We start from the raw sequence: 19,202 nt of genomic DNA on the forward strand, positions 1-19,202 counted from the left end.
TTTTGATGGTTTGTTTTCCACTGAGAGACAGTTAGAAACTAGAAGAAACTATTTTATGAGTGAAGATTTCATCATTTACCTTTTCATAAAAGGGCTCGTGTCAGAAAAGTTTTCTGAACCACTCTGGTGCCTGAGAAACACGGTTGAGCCCTTAGACGTGCCAGCACCTTCTGGTCATTACAGGCACTAACCCACTTTATATCAGCAGGTTTGGTGGCCGGTCAGGAGCCTCAGACAGCAGGGCACTGAACGGAAGTCAGAGCATCACCACGTGACACGCCGGGGCAGACAGTGACCATCTGGAGGGGAGGCTTTTGAACGGGTCATGCCTGGGACTGGGTCCGAAGACTAAGGTCTTCCACCACCGGACGCCAGGCCCGCGGCTGCCAACTGCTGGGAAACCGCCCTCCCGCGGCCGCCGTCCACCCGAGGCGTCGGGCGCTCTAGGCCAACCCCGTCCGTCCGTCCGTCCGTCCGTCAGTCAGCGCTCCTTCCCCTCGGCCGGTCTATCGGTCCGTCCGTCAGTCAATGCTCCCTCTCCTCGGCCGGTCCATCGGCCCGTCCGTCAGTCAGTCAGTGCTCCCTCCCCTCGGCCGGTCCATCGGCCCGTCTGTCCGTCAGTCAGTCAGTCAATGCTCCCTCCCCTCGGCCGGTCCTGCGGGCCGTCCGTTAGCCAGCCCCCCTCCCCGGCTCCATCCTCTGCTCAGTCCGTAGGTCCCCCCGCCTGCCGTCCTCTCGCAGCCCTGTCAGTCGGCAACCCGCCCCCTCCCCCAGAGCCGGTCGGCCAGGCCGTCCCACATCACTCCGGTCACCCCCTACCCCCGCCCCCAGCTAGCGTCCGGCCCCCGGGCGCGCTCAGCCCGCCGTCCGTCCGTCCGCGCTCCCGAGCCAGCGCGCCCCGCGCGGGGCGGTGGTGGCGTGTAATGACGTCATATGGGCCGCCTGCCCGCGATTGGCCGCGGCCGCCTCACCAGACCCCGAGCGGCCGGGCACGCGGGCGGGGCGGAGCGCGCGGAAGCCACGCCCCCGGGCGGCGGGCCGGGCGGCCGGCCGGGCGCGGCCACGTGACCCGGGGCCCCGCCGCCCGCCTTATAAGCGGCGCGGCGCGCGGACCGCCGCGGGCCCGACTTCTGGTGGTCTGGGCCGGTACACTCCTCCGCGTCCCTCCTCCCTCGGCGAGCCCGCAGGCGGGCGCCCCTCGGCCAGGTACGCGGGGCGCGGCGAGGGCGGCGGGGTGGGGGCTCCGAGGCGGGCCGGATTGGGATGTCCGGGTGCCGACCCCTCCACTCCAGAGCCTCCCTTCTAGGCCGCTTTCCTTTGGGGGACTCTCGGGCCTGGGCCCCAGCCCTGACCCCAGCCCCGGTCCCTGCGCGGGGGCCCAGCACCCGCGACCCCCAGGTGCGCTCTGCCGGTGCGCCTCCCGGATCGGGAGGACCCCAGCAACTTGTCCTGGGACAACCTGCCCCAGGTCCTGCCTGGCTGAGTCCATCTCCTGCAGACGGACGGGGTCTGGAAAACTTCTGGACTGGACGGGCCAGAACTTCAGGGCTTCTGTGGAGGGGCGTCGTGGCGGGAGCGCAACGCTCAGATGCACCTAACCTGCCTGCCTCGGAAAGCAGTCGGTGCATCTGCCTGGCCGGGGCTGTGGGCAGGATCCTTGGCAGCTGCTCCCAACCCCGGGGCACCTGCCCGGTGTGACTAAGTCCCGGAGGGCCTTGGGGGTTTTCCTGGACCTGCTGGTGGTGAACCAGAGCAGAGCCCTCCTTGAGTGGGCCTCCCTGGACCTGACCTCCTTTGGAAGTGAACTTGATCTGGGTTCCACCTCCACGCCCCCTTTTCGTTCTAGGAAAGCCTGCAGGCGGGTGGCTCATGCCCAGACTGGACGACCACCTCTGGAGAGGTCCCTGTGCCAAGGGCACGAAGCACAGAAGCCACCCGAGGGCCAGCGCCAGAGGGCTGGTGGCCAAAGCAGGAGAGATGATCAACTCCTCGGGGTCAGGCCCCTCTCTGCTGGCAGCCCATGGCGCCCTGGGCACTGACCCCGCTCACGGGCCTCAGAGCGCTGGTGTGGGGGGCCAGGGCAGCAGCGGCCACGTCAACAGCTGGCATCACCACTTGGTGCAGAGGAGCCTGGTGCTGTTCTCGGTGGGGGTGGTCCTGGCCTTGGTGCTCAACCTCCTGCAGGTCCAGAGGAACGTCACCCTGTTCCCGGACGAGGTCATCGCCACCATCTTCTCCTCCGCCTGGTGGGTTCCTCCGTGCTGCGGGACAGCAGCGGGTGAGTAGACACTGGAGATGTCTGTTGGGTTAGGAAGTGTGTTGGGCCTCTGAGAACTGTTTATTTGAGAATGGAACCATCCACAGAGGGGCGGTGTGCCTCTCCAGTGAGCGTATCTAGAGGAGAAGGGGCGAGAGGCAGGAGCCCAGGTGCCAGGACTCTGGATGCTGGTGATGGGGACCAGGCGGGGCAGTGATTGGCTGTTCCTCGCCCGTGCCAGGCTGACCGAGGTCCTTCCCTCTTTCTGATCTGGCCCTGAGGACAGTGTTGAGGGGCCCACAGCTGTTACCCCGAGCAAGCTGCGCCATTGGCCACCAGCGGAACTGGTGAGCCGAGGAACTGCCACGTGATTGGCTGGCCCTGGGAACATGCTACCAGCCGGGCAACCGAAAACAAACCGTCACGTGGGCGAGTGGGCAGAGCTGCCCCAGTGGCTTCTTGCACTTCCTTTTTCAGGATGGCCCTGTGAACGTGCCAAAGCCAGGCCTTTCCCCTGCCCCCCTCCAAAAAAAAACACCGGGGTCCCTGGATGAAGGAAAACAAATGTCTTATTCAGAGTTTAGCTTTTACTGCACCTGGCCAGCCACAAAACCTGACCCAGAGTCTGCAGTCTTAACAGACTAGACAGATGGACTATACCTCTGAGTAAAATTTCTTGGTCGTCTGTCTGGTTTTAGGTAAAAACACTGAATTGATCTCAGCCCAGTAGGGTGCTTAGGACTTCTCTGGTCACCCAGCGTTTGCTGTGGCCTAAGGTCTGCCGGTGGTTGAAGTGCAGTGAGCAGCCTGCCCCTGGCGGGCGTCCTGGGCTAGGGGGCAGGACAGGTGTGGACCTGGGTGACCAGGCCGGCTCCTGGCTGCTCCGTGGTTGGCGTTTATGGACTGTTTGATATGTTTCGCTTCCCCTGGTCCTTACGAGACTCTGCTGCAGCTCCATTTCACAGCCGTGGGAACCACAAGGGGCCACGCCGAGTGGCAGGCCCGCCGTCCATAGCTGGGTGTGTCCCCTGCACTGGGAACGGTGCCTCGTCAGCAGCCTCCCTTAGAGCAGGGGCAGGCCCCAGGCTGGAGTGGGGACCCTCAGGGGAGGGGTGCTGTGGGGAGAAGGTTCGCACCGTTCTCAGGAAGGTGGGCTCCTGCTCTGTTTTCTAAGCCCTGCCAGCATGCCCTTTTGGGCACTAGGCCCAGATGTGCACTTCCGTCTTCATTCTCATATGATACAGTAGTTTTTTTGACTGAAACAGTTGATCTCAAAACCGTCGAACCATTTGGTTTAGGCTTTATTTGTAACAGAAGCTTCAAGGAATTCCAGGGATATCTGTACGTGATGCCTGGTACCCTAGCTGCTTTTTTTAAGCCATCAGTCAGGAGCATAAAGGGAAGATTCCATAGTACATTTTCACCTACTTGAATCTGAAAGGTTAAGGTTAAGATACAGTGACTTAAGTGATAGAACTGTTTGGGTTCCATTTTTCAAGACTCCAGAATTACGGGAATTCCCTGGCAGTCTAGTGGTTAGGACTCAGTGCTTTCACTGTGGTTGTCCAGGTTCAATCCCTGGTCAGGGAACTAAGATCCCACAATCTATGCCATGTGGGTCCCCACCCCCCTCAAAAAAAAGTCCAAAATCAGAACTGGATAAAATGTATTATGAAATTGGAACTATTTCATCAACTCTTGGCCTGAGGCTGTGTTGCTTGTTCCTCTGTTTGGGACCTGAACTGGGCCCTTCTCGTGGGACACCAGGGGCGCCGTGCATGACTCTCAAGCCTCAGTACCTGGCTGACTCCACCTGGCCTGCCTCCCGGCCAGCCACCAGCAGAAGTGCGGGGGTGCTTCCCATGTGGATAATTAAACCCCTGGCTCCATTCCTTCTATAGGTCAAGCCAAACAGCCCCAGTTTTATTTAAAATTGTACAAAATGATGTGGGTTTTTTGGTTTGTATTCAAGGAGAACAAAGATGTAACATTAGTTTAAAAATAAAAGATGTAAAGTTAGTTTAAATATCTGATGGCTGGTAAATCTAGGAAAGGCAATGGTTTGAATATCGCGTTAATGATCCCCACGAGGCAGTCGCGTCGTCTCTGCTGGCGTGCTCAGACCCTGCCGTCTTGTCTTTCCCCGCAGCTGTGGTCGGCCTGCTGTACCCCTGCATCGACAGTCACCTTGGAGAGCCACACAAGTTCAAGCGCGAGTGGGCCAGCGTGATGCGCTGCGTGGCCGTCTTCGTTGGCATCAACCACGCTAGTGCTGTATCCTAAGACGTTACTGTTAATGGGTGTCTGTCACGTCCTGGGTCAGTTGAGCTGATCTCTTACAAGCATGATTTCAAACCACGTTGCTCACTTTCCTCTCAGCAGAGCTTTCAAAATGATCCTGAAAAGTCCTTTCAGTTCATTTCAGGAGACAGTTAAAATGACCCTGGGAACAGAGTGGATATCTTTAGTCTGTCCCTTTCTTGGTCACTACCTGTTGGATCCTCCGAGTTGGTTTGGTAAATTCCCCGTCCATTTCTGCCTCCCATCCTTCCAAGGTGCAGACCTGGTTCCTGTGGTGCAGTGAGACGTTGCGGGAGCTTCACTCTTCTTGGCTGACCCTTCCAGAAGGCAGAGCAGAAGCCCGTCTGCTTCTCCGCCCTCCCCGGTCATGACCAGGGAAGGCCCAGCGCTGATCAGAGGAGGTGGCCTCAGGAATAGGGTTCCCAGTGGAGGTCACATTCAAGGTCAGGTTCTGGCGTCCACCAGTGGGCTGCCTGGCAAAACACGGTGCAGTTTTCAGGAAGACGGGCCATGGTTTACCGGGCGTCAAGACATTTATAGTTTCTTTCTGACAGCGAGATTATATTTTTAAATTCTGGAGAAAGCTGTTTTTAGAGTTTCTGCTGCTTAAATCTGCTTTACCCTGATTTTAATGATAAGAATGTCAAGAAAAGGTATTACAAGAGAGCCTGGCTCTGACACATTTGTTTTGTCCCCTGTTGGTAAAGTGGTGTTGTGAAGGAGGCCAGCTGTGTCCCCATCAGCTGTGACCGTGTCGTGTTGAATGCCATTCCAATGAGGTGTCTCCTTGCAGACACAGAGTAAAGACTGTGCTTGCTCAGTTCAAACTGCTAATAAGAACAGGAAATAAAAGTGGGACTGTGGATGACTTACTAGAATATAGTTGTTTCGTGGTTGAAATGAATCCAAGCAGGGTTTTATGCATAGTTTTTAATACATTGACTGGTAAAGTCAAGTTTTCGACGCAGGGATCCCAGAGATGCCCCAGGTCATCCTGATCAAGTAGCCTTGTATCCAGCACACGCTCTCTGCAGCTCACCGGGCAGCATCTGAGGCTGGAGAATTAGGTGGTGCACACGTGTAGGCCCCAGGGCTCGCTTGTGTGTCTTTGACCGTGTTAGAAATTGTTGCACTTTTCCTTAACTTTGCGTCACCAGAAACTGGACTTTGCCAATAACGTTCAGCTCTCCTTGACATTAGCAGCGCTGTCTCTGGGCCTCTGGTGGACATTTGACCGTTCAAGAAGTGGCCTGGGGCTGGGCATCACCATCGCCTTCCTCGCCACCCTGATCACGCAGCTGCTGGTGTACAACGGAGTCTATCAGTAAGCACGTGCCCCCAAGTGTCACCTCTGCCCGGGAGCTGTCAGTCCAGTTTTGCTCAGAATACCCACGAAGCTGAGATGCCGTGTTGTTTGTAATTACATGGCATGAGCTTAGACGTGAAATCTTTAAAAGCACTTCTTATTGTTGATTCACATAAAAATGCACCATCTGTAATTTAAGGACAGCCAAGCCACGGTGGAGAGCTTTGCATTGTCCTTCAGCCTCTTAAGCTGTGTCCAGGTCCTTGTGACCCACGCTGGGCTGCAGCACACCGGGCTTCCTTGTCCTCCACCATCTCCTGGAGCTCGCTCAAACTCATGTGCGTCGAGTTGGTGATGCCATCCAGCCATCTCATCCTCTGCAGCCCCCTTTTCCTCCCGCCCTCAGTCTTTCCCAGCATCAGGGTCTTTTCCAAAGCGTTGGCTTCCCGCGCCAGGGGGCCACGGTGGGCGGCGAGCGTGGGTGTCACGTGCTCACGTGGCTGGTGTGCTGTGTGCCTGCCCGTCGCGCAGGGCTCATGCCTCCCTCTCCCTGCAGGTACACGTCCCCAGACTTCCTCTACATCCGCTCCTGGCTGCCCTGCATCTTCTTCTCGGGAGGCGTGACAGTGGGGAACATAGGACGACAGCTGGCCATGGTGCGTAGTCCCACGGGTGCCTGATGCTGGCTTTCAGCTGGGTCAGCTGGGTTTGCCTGGGACGTTATCATTTGTGTCAATACGTGTATAGGCAGGAGCAGCAGTTACTCAGATAAGCATACACTTTAAAAAGGCGCATCCCCAGGTCATTCTCGGCTAACTTGTAAAGGTTCAGGGATTTGTAAGCTCACAGTGAGAGCTGCTGAGGAACCAGAGCTCCCCTCACATGACGGATGCTGTCAGCGGCTTTTCTGAACTGCTTCTCCTGTAATAATTGGCAGAGACGAGTTACAGAAATGGCTAACTGAATGATTTATGATGAGTTTCCTCCCCGGCTTCACGACTCGGGTACAGACAATGCCGTGCTAGGGGAAGGGAGACACGCCAGGCCCATGAGAGTGCGGGCGGGGCTGGGGGGCCGCTGAGTGTCCCTGGGTGGGTGGACTCCGGCCTGGACCTTGTCTAAGGACTAAAGGGAGAGACACTGAGTCCCAGACGGAGCCGTTTCCCAAGACCCAGAAAGGCAGACACAGTCAGGATACCTTGGCAATTCTGTTTGGGAGTGAAAGATCGCGACACTTGAGCACTTTGATGAAGGAGCGTGCAACATGGACATTTAACTGTTTTGAATGGACTTCAACTTGAAGGCTTAAATAAAATGAATTTTAAAAAGAAAAGGAAACTAGAGTCTTATAAGGGCCATTTCTCTCAGAGACACACTCTGGGACTTCCTTAGAAACTTGTCTTGGTCCCTCATGCTTTTATTTTAAAAAGAGGACATTTATTTGTGCCCCCTGAGCCTGGCTTGGGAGCCGCCTCCTTGGCTGTTTGACAAGAATGGAAGTAGTTTAGAAAGGGGAATTTGTGATGCGTCCCACTGGCTCCTGCGTCCACGCCATCATCCCCCCACCCCGACCCTTGTGATGGTCTGGACCCGCCGCCAAAACCAGAACGGACCACGGTTTGTCTCAGGACCCCTTGTGAGCATGCGCGCAGCCCTGCCCTGTGACCACAGCCTCGCGACACCCCTGTGCTGATCCCGCGGCCCTGGGGATTCCGGGGAGAATGAGGCAGCTGCATGCTCGCCGTCAGCCTTGATGTTCATTTCGGTAGTATTTAGTTAGGATTCTTAATAAGGCTTTTGAGATGAGGTTGTCTTCAGCTTCTGTGACTCTTCATGGAGTTAAAGTTGACAAAATTCAGCCAACTGGTTATTACTTCGGGAGGAGGGGTGGTTGCTGTCATAGGTTTATGATGAAGGTCTTCTGAACAAATTTTGTAAAGAAGCGTCCTTCCGATAGAGGTAGACGCTGCACACCAGGCACAGGCTCGTAGCGCCAGGAGTGGTTGGAGGAGACGCACAGAAGCCACATGGCCATGCCTTTGGCAGCAGCACTAACTGAAGGTGCTTTTAGCAGCTGTCTTTCCATCTTGTCTTACTGCTGCTGTTCAGTCGCTCAGTTGTGTCTGACTCTTTGCGACCCATGAACTGCAGCACACCAGGCTTCCCTGTCCTTCACCATCTCCCAGAGCTCGCTCAGACTCATATCTATTGAGTCAGTGATGCCATCCAACCATCTCATCCTCTGTCACCCCCTTCTCCTGCTACCTTCAGTCTTCCCCAGCATCAGGGTCTTCTCCAATGAGTTGGCTTTTTGCATCAGGAGCTTCAGCTTCAGCATCAGTCCTTCCAATTAATATCCAGGGTCCATCCCTTTAGGATGGACTGGATTTTTGTAGACACTTTCATTTTTTTTGAAAAGATGAGTGAAAGTTTTTAACAGAACTTAAGATAACTGGCATAATTGTAATTCCCCTTTATTAAAGATGTTTTTTTTTTTTACTCTTCAAAATTGGGGACAGTCTTATCTTTGGATGTTACTGTTGTGTCTTGAAACTGGAAGAGGCTGGTGAGCATTGCAGTCATCAAAGGGAAAGAGCCCCCACCCCGGTCTCTGAGTCCAGCCTCCTGCTGTCTCTCCACCCGTGCACATTTGTTTATGTGTGTATTTGGCCACGCCTCGTGGCTTGGGGTATGTTAGTCCCCAACCAGGGCCTGGACCCCGGCCCCAGCAGGGTGAGCTGCTGATGGGGAGACCGGTAGACTCCTCAAACGTGTGAAGCCAGAGGGGCAGTCATAGCTGGTTTTACAGATGCCCCGTCTGCTGCATCTTGAGGAAGGGCAAGAGCAAAGCGCCTTTGCCCGAGTCCCCAGACCCCAGCAGAGGACACGGTCCGCATGATCACAGGCAGGGTGGTCACAGCTTGGGTCGCAGCTGTGTTTCTGGCACAGTCAGGGAGAGGATGAGGGAGGGTTACTTCTGTTACAGCTACTCAGGGCCCAGGAGTGAGGCACGGGGTTCAGATGGTCTGAAGGGGTCAGCCAGTTGGACTGGCAGAGGCGTGCAGTAGTGAGGAGCCGTATTGGTGGGGGTGGGCAGGGGAGTGCTCTGCAGGAAAGAAGTGGCCACTTCTGACAAGTAGGTGGTTGGGGTTGTTCTTTTCTCTTTTGTAATTTTAAAGTTTACCATTGTTCTGCAGTTGACCCTTGAAGAACAGGTGGATTAGGGGCACCAACCCTCCTAGAAATTGAAAACCTGAGTGTATTGGATGAATCCTGTATTGACGGATACAACCAACCAGGGACCTTGTTGAAAAGATGCGTCTAAGTGAAGCCTTGTTCTCAAAGCCTTGTTCAGGGGCCAGCTGTACTTGTAACTGCAGCACTGGCGTGTGTACAGGAGCCCGTGGCTGTGGTCTCTGCAGCGGGCAGACCTGTATCAGGAGGGGGGCAGGCCCGTCAGCTGTGTCCTGCGGAGGTCGTCCACGGGGCGGCCACTGCAGGACCGTGGCCCTCTGCCCTTGCGCAGCGCTGTCTGTGCACTGGGAGCAGAGCCTTGGCCCTGGGTTGTGGGTGACAGGAAGGCAGAGAATCGGTCCCCCACCCCCTGCAAAGCCCCCAGACCTTCATCCCCACCCCGGCCTCCCCTCCTTCAGTCTGTCCTGCCTGGTCCCTGCCTTTCTGTTTGTCTCTTCCATCCTTCAGGGCATCGTAAATGAAATAAAGTGACATGAATGTTGCTCAGTTATGTCCAACTCTTTGTGAACCCATGGACCATACAGTCCATGAAATTCTCCTGGCCAGAATACTGGAGTGGGCTACCTTTCCCTTCTCCAGGGGATCTTCCCAAGCCAAGGATCAAACCTAGGTCTTCCGCATTGCAGATGGATTCTTTACCAGCTGAGCCACAAGGGAAGCCCAGCAATACTGGAGTGGGTAGCCTGTCCCTTCTCCGAGGGATCTTCCCGACCCAGGAATCGAACCAGGGTCTCCTGCATTGCAGGCTGATTCTTTACCATCTGAGCTATGAGGGAAACCCCTCTTAAATGACTCTTTCCTGAAAGCAGTAGGGAATCTTAAAAAGCCCCCCTTTGTCTGGCAGGAATTACACAGCCTTCACGGCATATCAGTTGACCTCTGAACCTGACACCGACCCCTCCTCTTCACAAACCCTCCATCCACTTCAGCCTTTCCTGCCGTCTCCGTGGGATGGCAGGCCATCTTTCCACAAAGCTCTGTTGTTGCAGGAGCAAAAAGATAAGTATGTGAAGCCAAAATTGTATTTTTCATGAGACTAGCATTGGAAGTGTAGGAAGTTATATTTGGTTCAGATTGCATCAGGGCTGAAGAACGAAAAATATATTTATAATAAGGTTTGTCTTAGAAACCTGTAACCACCCATGACTTGACCGTCCCTGCCGGAAGGACCTTCTGCTCTTCCCCACCACCCAGCAGCCAACAGCTGTGATGGGCTGGAGCAGGGGCGTGGCCTCTGCCCTCTGCCCCTGCCTGACCACCCACCACCCAGTCCCGGTCCCCCGGAGAAGTACCCAGGGCCGGGCACAGAGGCTCGTGCCCCCCAGCGCGCTGGGGTGTGCGCCCTGATGGCTTGGGTTTGTGTCTCTGTGGGGTCTCAGAGCTCAGCCTGGACAGCGCGGCACCTTGCTAGACTCCCTTGAGCAAGTTAAACATTTTTTTTAAAGAAAGAGTTCGAATACTTTAGCCAGGTTTTTAATTTTTTTCTTCTAAGAAAGGGAAAAAGCTAGTAGCTGCTATGTGAAGGTGAGCTTACTCATCACTTAGAATTGGAAAGGACTCGGGGCCTTAAAAATGGGGTCGCTTGGCACCTGGGCCTGTTTGCACGTCCGTGGCCACTGTCCTCGCTTTCAGAGCAGCCACCCTGCAGCCCTCGGACAGAGGACACTTCTGAGACGTATTCTCGCAGCAGCGTTTCAGGATGAATTTTTGGTTTGAAACGTCTCCAAGTGAGACTTTGTAGTGGAACATGATCTGAGCGCAGAAGAGAAAGGGCTGCAGCCATGGACCCAAGGTGGGCGCCTATCAGTCCGCTCGGGGCCAGAGTGTCCCGTGTGACGCGCCTGCAGCCCGCCCCCTCCCATCTGCTCAGTTCTGCCCATAAACGTGCTTCCTGGCCCGGGCAGGCGTGCCCCAGAGCCACAGGCTGGCTCTGCTTGAGTGTTCAATGGTTCACGTAGCTTTTTCTGTATGGTATTTGTCGTCCGCCTGTAGGTTTAAACGGGAGTCTGTAGCATCATTTTATCGAGTTCGTGTCTGTTGTCTGCAGATGAAAGTCTCTTCTCAGAAAAAGTAAGGCTTCGCACTGCCGCATGAGGAGTGTGGCCCTGTTCCCAGAGCCCAGGCCCCGGACGCCGCGTCTCCAGCATGCCTCTCCCACTGCGGTGCGGCGGCTCCTGGCCGTCATGGCCGTGGTGTCGTTGGGCTGACGTCCACTGGCACTTGGTTGAGTCCTGCAGTGGCAGTATGGGGGCAGGACTGTCAGCCCGCTTTGGAGATGGGGGTCGGAGCCCAGGAGGCTGAGCGCCTGGTGTCTGGTGCAGAGCGGGCTGGCCCTTGTGGCTCGCTCAGCCTCTCAGCAGGGGTCAGGGTGGACACGCAGGGACCCCGGCTCTGGCAGGAGGCAGGGGGCTCTCCTCACACAGCCCTGTGACCTCAGGAAGGTCAGCCTCTGGTCTTGGACCTGCTGCTCCAGTGGGGTGTCCATCCTCGGTTGAGGGCCACCAGACCAGGCCCAGACACCGGCCACAAGTGTGGGGTGCCCTCTCTGGGTGTCTGTGCTGTTCGGCGACGAGACGTGCATAGACACAGCTTCTGGGCAGCAGTACCACCTCCTGTCCTGCCTGCTACACCCCCGCCCTGCCTGAGCGGGACAGACCAGGTCTGCTGAGATGTGGGCTCCCAGCTCAGGGCCCCGAGGGCATCGCTGTGGGGCCGGGGGAGCCTGTCTGCTGCTCCGTGATTCTGGTCTCCACCCTCGCCTCTGGCGCAAAGGGATTCTTCATCTCTCACTTTGTGGGGTCCGCTTAAATTGCTAAGCAAAACACGCACACATACAGCGCTAACATCCTTTTTTTCTGTCTTTCTCCACATAGGGTGTCCCCGAAAAGCCACACAGCGATTGAATCCTCAGGCGCACGGATCCTGAAGAGTGGCAAGGTTTGGGGAGAAAGTCCGCGATACTGGGCAGTGACGAGACTATCTCTTTTCCTCAGTAACCTCTTCAGATGGGGCTGACTGTACCAGTGACTCCTGGAAAACACTTCACCTGTTTCAGAGCAGCCGAGCGGTGGATGGCCGCTGGTGGTGGGATGGTGCCCCTGCCCGCGTCCGCTGGGGGCACCACGAGCAGGCCGGCTGGGCACCGGGCCCCGAGGACTCAGTTTCTCGTGTTATTAAATGCCAAGTTGCCATGTTTGCTAGCCTCGAACTAAAGCCTGACTGCCAGCTCTGGTTCCGTGTCAGCGCCCCGGGGACGGCTTGGTGGTGCTTACAAAGATGAAGTGTGGTGAGACAGGAATATCACTCATCCAAAAGATTTTAAAAATAGGGCTGTGTTATGAAAAAAGAGAAGGCAGGGGTGGCAGCAAGCGCAGGGTGGCTGTGCCGGGCAGGCGGGCACGGCGTGCCCTCGGTGCCCGTGTAGGGTGCTACGCAGACAATCCTGCAGAGGAGGCAGTGAGTGGGAGGTTGTGGCTCTGCGCTGCAATGGGTTGGACTTTCCACCCTGGTGTTCACAGAATCCGCACCGTCTCGAATGGGGCGCCCGTCGGCCACACGTCTCCGTCTTGGCCCAAACCTTGCGTTTTCTTTGCTACTCGGAAGAAGAGACGGCTTTTTCCCCACAGCCCTATGGGATCTGCAATCTGTGATTGCCTTGTAAAAAGAAGAGTGCGCACGTCACTGCATCACATTCGGTGTCTCTAAACCCTCAAAGGACGCGGTGAGCACAGTGTACTCACTCAATGGCACAGCCCACGTTGGGCCCGGTGTGCAGGTCCTGGGCCTTCGACTTCAAGTGCAATGTATAGGAACACCAATCTGAGCCTTGTATTCTCTTTAAATATTTATTATTATTTTTTTAAACGTGTGAGATGCTAAAGAGGGTTCTCCATTTCAGTGCTGCATGGAGGCAAAACTCAGCAATAATTTCTTTTCAGCTGTGAAGTTACTTTGTTGTGCCCTCCCGCCGAGCCCCAGTCCTTTGAAATACTCCCAGTTTGGGGGTTTAGTAAACTTGTAATTTTTACTTACAAATTCACCCTTTCTGTATTTTGCAATTTAAAACATTTTGGTTGTTTTGAATCCTGTGAATGTGGCTTGATGGTAAGATTCCTCTGGCAGCTGGCAGTCGGGGGGCTGGGGACACGGGAGCCCCTGCCGGCAGCCGTGGACTCTGCGAGTCCCCGGCTCCTCTCACCCGATGGTCCCCGTCTCCGTTTGCTTTTGTTTTAAGGAGGATATCCTGGAGTAAATTTTAGGTTACTGTAGCGACTTTGTTTTAGAGGAATTTTGTTTAAAAGAAAATAGTACCATTCTGAACTTTGCGATGACCCCCTTATGACATTTTCTGAAAATGAAAACCATCAGCTATGCGAAAAGATTTTTCAATGAAGATGTCAGCGTTTGTGAAAAAACCAGAAGTTATTAGATGAAAGCAGTCATTGAATCTTTCCAACATACTTGATCATGCACAATGAGTATTTTTCTCTCTTAAACTGGAAATAAATCTATGTCTGTTAGAAGCAGTATAGCCAAAAGATGTGAATCTGAAGAATTTTATTGCCAATATTTTCTAGCAAGTATGTGAACCAAAGTCATTTGAGTTTGTGAAAATGTTAAATAGTATGAGCAAAATTTGCACTATACCAGATTGGAACATCTAGTGAGATTCACATTCATACTAAGTTTTCAGCATTGTGTTCTTTTGAATTCATTTTTTTTACTTTTATTAAAGGTTCAAAACCAAGCATTGGATTTATGGGTTTTTCTTTTAAAGGGAGGAGGGGGAATTCCCTCTGTAGGATAGTCACATTTGGAATAGAAGAATATTTTATAGCTTTCCAAAATTTACTAAGTTGCCACACAATCTCTTGGGAAAAATATTTTTTCCTCATGGTGGAAACGGAGGTGTTTAACCTCCCGCGCCACCCACTGATTCTGGGAATTGGGACGTCTTCTCCGGCCTGCCCGCCCCCAGGAATGCTGTCCTCCATCTTGAAGTGAGAGGGCCCTTCTCCTCATCCTAGGACACGGGGTGTCTGGGCACCCAGGAAAAGGGCAGAGGGAGCCTCCAGGCTGTTGACAGCCAGTGCGTCCACGGGCCCTGAGCGAGGGCCCACGTGGCAGAGGTCCGCTGTCCCTGGTGCCTGCTGGACGGGGTCACCCCAGGTGACGAAGTTGTCGCAGATGTGCTGTGTGCACACACACCGCCTGGTGTGAACGCCCGCGCTGCCAGGGCTGGGTGCTGGTTGGACAAGAATCAGAACTGGCCTCACAGGCTCTCATCCCAGGGTGAGAAACACAGACCCCTGGGCCAGGCTGGGGAGGGAGGTGGGTGTGATGGAAACGACCGAGTCAGGTCGCTTTCACTTTCGCTGTGAGACCCCCAGCACAGACAGCAGGCCCCCTACCCAACAGCGAGTGGTGTTCCAAGAGCGAGGTTGTGAAGGCCAGTTTGTTCTGAAGTCCCGCAGGGCTAGCCTAGGTCCCAACTAACACAGGCAACTGTGCAGTACTGTGATAGGTTTGTAATGCTTTCCACTCAAATAAGACATAAAAAACAAAAAGTAAAACATTTTAAATCTTACGATACCTTGAAAAGTACAGTAGTACAGTACATCGGGGGCTTCCCGGGTAGCGCTGGTGGTAAAGAAGCCACCTGCCAATGCAGGAGATGCAAGAGACTCGAGTTCAATCCCTGGGTCGGGAAGATCCCCTGGAGGATGGCACAGCAACCCCCTCCAGTATTCTTGCCTGGAGAATCCCATGGACAGAGGTGCCTGCTGGGCTATGGTCCATGGGGTCGCAAAGAGCTGGAAACAGCTGAAGCGACTCAGCATGCGCGGACAGTACGGCAGCTGGCGTCGAGTGAACAAGAAGAGTGTTCGCGTCTTTGAAAATTTGCACTTAAAGGTTCGTATGTAGGGGACTTACTGTGATGCCTGCACTGAACTAGTCTAACCCTGTGTTTCAGAGTAAAGTTTGGGGAGGGAAATGTTTTCTGGAATTTCTGGTTTGTGAGCAGGTGGTTGAATTACCTCAGTTCATGAAAGGTCATTCTGTGAGGCAGCAAGGATTTCCGTGTCCTGTCTACAGCTGCAGATGCACGGCTGAGCAAACAGGAGCTCACAATGGGGATACAGGTATTGTGTTTATTTAGCCAGTTTCCTGAGTCTCCTGAGATCCTACCCAAGGAGTGCTTCTGGAAGTTCATCTAAAGAACAGGATTAGACATAATCAAGTCATGTAGATTATAGACAATGCCTTTATCTTGGTGGTGAAAAGACAGGAGGGAAAGGAGCCAATTTAAATCTAAGCTTGCCTTTTCTACTCCATGTTTAAAAATAGACCTTTTGCTAAGAAAATTCACCTGAGAGTTTCAGATGATCTATTTGTAAACTGTAACTAGCAGATAAAGTCTTAGAGTTGGAATATACCTTTGAAAAGTATTAATATTGTTGTTGTTCAGTCAGTAAGTCATGTCCAACTCTTTGTGACCCAGACTGCAGCACGCCAGGCTTCCCTGTCCTTCATTATCTCCAGAGTTTGCTCAAATACGTATCCATTGAGTCAGTGATGCCATCCAACCATCTCAAACTCAGTCGCCCCCTTCTTCTCCTACCCTTCATCTTTCCCAGCATCAAGGTCTTTTCCAATGGGCTGGCTCTTTGCACCATGTGCCCAATATCATAAAGTATTAATAAAGATATTCAAACTCAACTCTAACGCATCATATCTTACACAGAAGCTGGCCAACTACCCAGTTACCTACTTACTAGATCCCAGTTACTTCACGCTTACTCTTGAAGAGGCAGCAGACTAACAACAAACTGGCCACGGGGAATTTCACATCGATCCCTGAACACAGCCGAACTGTGCAAAGAAGGATGCGTGAAACGTGCTTCCAAGTCGTAGGACCCACTTGGTCCTCTGTCGGTTTTCTGCATAAATCTTCAGAGACGCTAATGGGAAGAATCTCGTCCTGAGCAATTTTAACACCGAGTGTCTGGCTCAAGGCTGCTGGCTCTGGGAAGAACAGAGCTGCTGAGACAGTGTCCTGGGTGTGGGGGTTCCTGCCTAGGTCTGTGACTTAGAGACGGTGGCATGTGAAAGGCAGTTACCACATTTTCATTCATCAGCCACCATTTTTCCAGTGCTTCGGCTCCGTCTAATGAATTCTGTACATAAGAGAGACCATGTTGTCCCCTGTGATATGCCTCCTGCAGTTCAGGGTATACGACAGTCAAGGGCGATGAGTTGAAAGTTCACTAATTTTCTCATCAGGATCTAGCTCCTTGTGTTTTTTCTGTCTTCTCTCAGGTAGGTTCTCTATTGAAAATCTTAGAGTTTAGCTTTGGTGGAAAGTGGCCTCAGGTCAGTTCCATCGCTCAGTCGTGTCCGACTCTGCAACCCCATGGACTGCAGCACGCCAGGCCTCCCTGTCCATCACAAACTCCTGGAGTTTACTCAAACTCATGTCTGTTGAGTGGGTGACGCCATCCAACCATCTTATCCTCTGTCGTCCCCTTCTCTTCCCACCTTCAATCTTTCCCAGCATCAGGGTCTTTTCAAATGAGTCAGTTTTTCACATCAGGTGGTGAAAGGATTGGAGTTTCAACTTCAGCATCAGTCCTTCCAATGAACACTGATTTCCTTTAGCATGGACTGGTTTGATCTCCTTGCAGTGCAAGGGTCTCTCAAGCATCTTCTCCAACACCACAGTTCAAAAGCGTCAATTCTTTGGCGCTCCGCTTTCTTTATAGTCCAACTCTCACATCCATACATGACCACTGTAAAAACCATAGCCTTGACTAGATGGACCTTTGTTGGCAAAGTAATGTCTCTGCTTTTTAATATGCTGTCTAGGTTGATCATAGTTTTTCTTCCAAGGAGCAAGCGTCTTTTAATTTCGAGGCCTCTAAAAACGGTTCGCATTCACTTGACCCAGAAAACCCCACGAAATCATGCAAGTCAAGAGGTTCAAGCTCCGTGTTTACTTTAGGAATCGTCGTGACGTTGCCCAGGGCCGTGAAGGGTGCGTGGAGACTGTCCCTGGGCCCGAGGCGCCCCAGCTGCTTGCTGTCCTCCTCGTGTGCTGGGTCACGTGACTGCTGTCCTGCCGCCCTTCAGACTGCATCTCATGTGCCATCTGATGGCTCCCAGGCCCATTGTGACCCTCCTTCCTGCCCGGGGCCCTGTGACCATGCCGGTGGGAACCGCTGGGATCACCCTTTCCCCTAATTCAATCTTGTTAGTTGCAAAAGGACCCAACTAGGACGGGGCAGTGGCGGTGGGGTGGGCGTGAGCAGATAAGCTCTGAGGGAGTCTGAAATGAGGGGGCAGCTTGACAGGAGCCCCTCCAGCCTACCCCTAACGATCTGCTCTGCGGCCAAAGCACGTGCGGGCAGACCTCCAGCCTGCCATGTGACCGACTGTGGGCCAGTTCCGCGGCGGGCGGGGGAGCCCACCGACGGAAGGTCAACATGCCAACAGACCCCTGGAAAGATCATTTCCAAGCTCCCTGGGTCCGAGGCGGGAGTGTGCACTTCACTGCCCTCATGGGATCAGAAACGGCCCTCGGGTCCTCTCAGAAACCTGGGGTACACGGGGAAGCCCTGTCTGGGGGCTTCTCACAAAGGAAACCCTTGTTTCCCAACATCCACAGACAGCTCTTTGCACCTGTTTAAATGGTCGTCGAGAAACAGATGAAATGTTCCTGAACCCTTGACCGACGTGCGCCAGCAGGTACAGCGCGTGCGCTGGGGGCGGTCAGATTCCTGCCCTGACGCCACGGCCCAGCTCTTCACCCAGGAGGCCCAGTTTATGCTTCCAGAGACACAAAGCTCTTTGGGGACCCTGTTTCTGCTTAGCAACCCTAATCCTTCTCCGTAACAGGTTTGTGAAAGGAATCTGGGAAGGAGGAAGGCCGGTAGGTAGGTAGGGTGTCAAACACTCAGCTGCCGGTCATCCTGAAACCAACTTTTAACTGAAAATAGCCCAGAGTTTTAAATCCAGCATCTGGACCTAGCACTTGGCTGTTGGATAAAGGCATTGGAGGACCTTGGCTCTCCACTGAGCAAGAAGAAAGTCAGGAAAAGCTTTCTTTTTTGAAATAGTGTTGCCTCGTCTTCAACCCAAAGGCTGCTTCCTCACAGACTCGGGCTTGCCGTCCTCACCCTGTGTGTCATGGGAGCCGACCCCCGACCTCGATGGGACCTTACCTGGGACGAGCCTTGGAGGATTTAAGCTGACCCAGCGGGATGAGGGGAGCTTTGGGGGGCTTCCCTGGTGGTCCTGTGGCTGGGACTGGGCGCTTTCACGGCTGGGCCCCGGGGTCAAGCCCTGGCTGGGGACGGTGGACACAGACCAGGTGGAGGGGACAGGGAGGACTCCTCTGAGGACAAAGGATTGCCCCGAGGAACGCCGGAGGCTGTCCCAAGCACAGGAGCCCTGGGCCTTCAGAGGGAGGATGGTCCTACACCTGGACGTGAGATTTCTGGCCTCCAGAACCGGAAACAACAAATCTCTGCTGTTTTCTTTGGTTTTCTACAGCTCTTACTTCTCCAGAGGCATAAATGGATGTCCTATGTATTCAATCATTTCATCTGAACTTGGAGAGCTGCTTTTTCTGTACACTTTGTTGAAACCTGGGAGTCTGTTGTGGCTCAGCGGTGAAGAATCCACCTGCAATACAGGAGACATGGGTTCAATCCTGGATCAGGAAGATCCCCCGGAGAAGGAAATAGCAATGCATTCCAGTATCCTTGCCTGGAGAATCCCATGGACAGAGGAGCCTGGCGGGCTATGGTCCTTAGGTTCACAAAGAGTCGGACACGACTGAGCAACTAAACCACCAACCCCCACCATGTTGAAGTCTGATTCGAGCCATCCACCCCGCCCTAAGGTGGGCTATCCAGGCTGCGCTACAGACAGCGGAACACAACAGAAGTATTTGCCACAGAGTTGACTGCCGGATTTCTTATTTGGAAGTCCCTCTTGTGTGGGCCCACTCTATTTCTCAGGGAGGGAAGAGAGCCAGGTGGGAGAATGCCACCCGGTAAACCAAGTGGAACTAAGCGGCTC

At 53.9% G+C, this 19,202-nt stretch overlaps 1 protein-coding gene across 1 annotated transcript; it reads left to right on the forward strand.

The window, feature by feature from the left end:
* Window positions 1–1,061: 1,061 nt before the first annotated feature.
* On the forward strand, window positions 1,062–13,866 carry INSIG1 (insulin induced gene 1). The gene is made up of 6 exons (XM_061415293.1): window positions 1,062–1,206; window positions 1,847–2,278; window positions 4,407–4,531; window positions 5,716–5,882; window positions 6,421–6,520; window positions 11,993–13,866. The coding sequence occupies exons 2-6, from the start codon at window positions 1,870–1,872 to the stop codon at window positions 12,020–12,022; spliced, it is 831 nt and encodes a 276-aa protein (XP_061271277.1). The 5' UTR covers window positions 1,062–1,206; window positions 1,847–1,869; the 3' UTR covers window positions 12,023–13,866.
* The last annotated feature ends 5,336 nt before the right edge of the window (window positions 13,867–19,202 follow it).

Source organism: Bos javanicus, chromosome 4 (assembly GCF_032452875.1).
Source record: "Bos javanicus breed banteng chromosome 4, ARS-OSU_banteng_1.0, whole genome shotgun sequence".
Lineage (NCBI taxonomy): Eukaryota > Metazoa > Chordata > Mammalia > Artiodactyla > Bovidae > Bos > Bos javanicus.

Coding starts and splice junctions, on each gene's coding strand:
- INSIG1 (XM_061415293.1), top strand. CDS start 1,870: ATGCCCAGACTGGACGACCACCTCTGGAGAGGTCCCTGTGCCAAGGGC. Junction 2,279..4,406: donor GTGCTGCGGGACAGCAGCGG/GTGAGTAGACAC, acceptor CTTTCCCCGCAG/CTGTGGTCGGCCTGCTGTAC. Junction 6,521..11,992: donor TAGGACGACAGCTGGCCATG/GTGCGTAGTCCC, acceptor TTCTCCACATAG/GGTGTCCCCGAAAAGCCACA.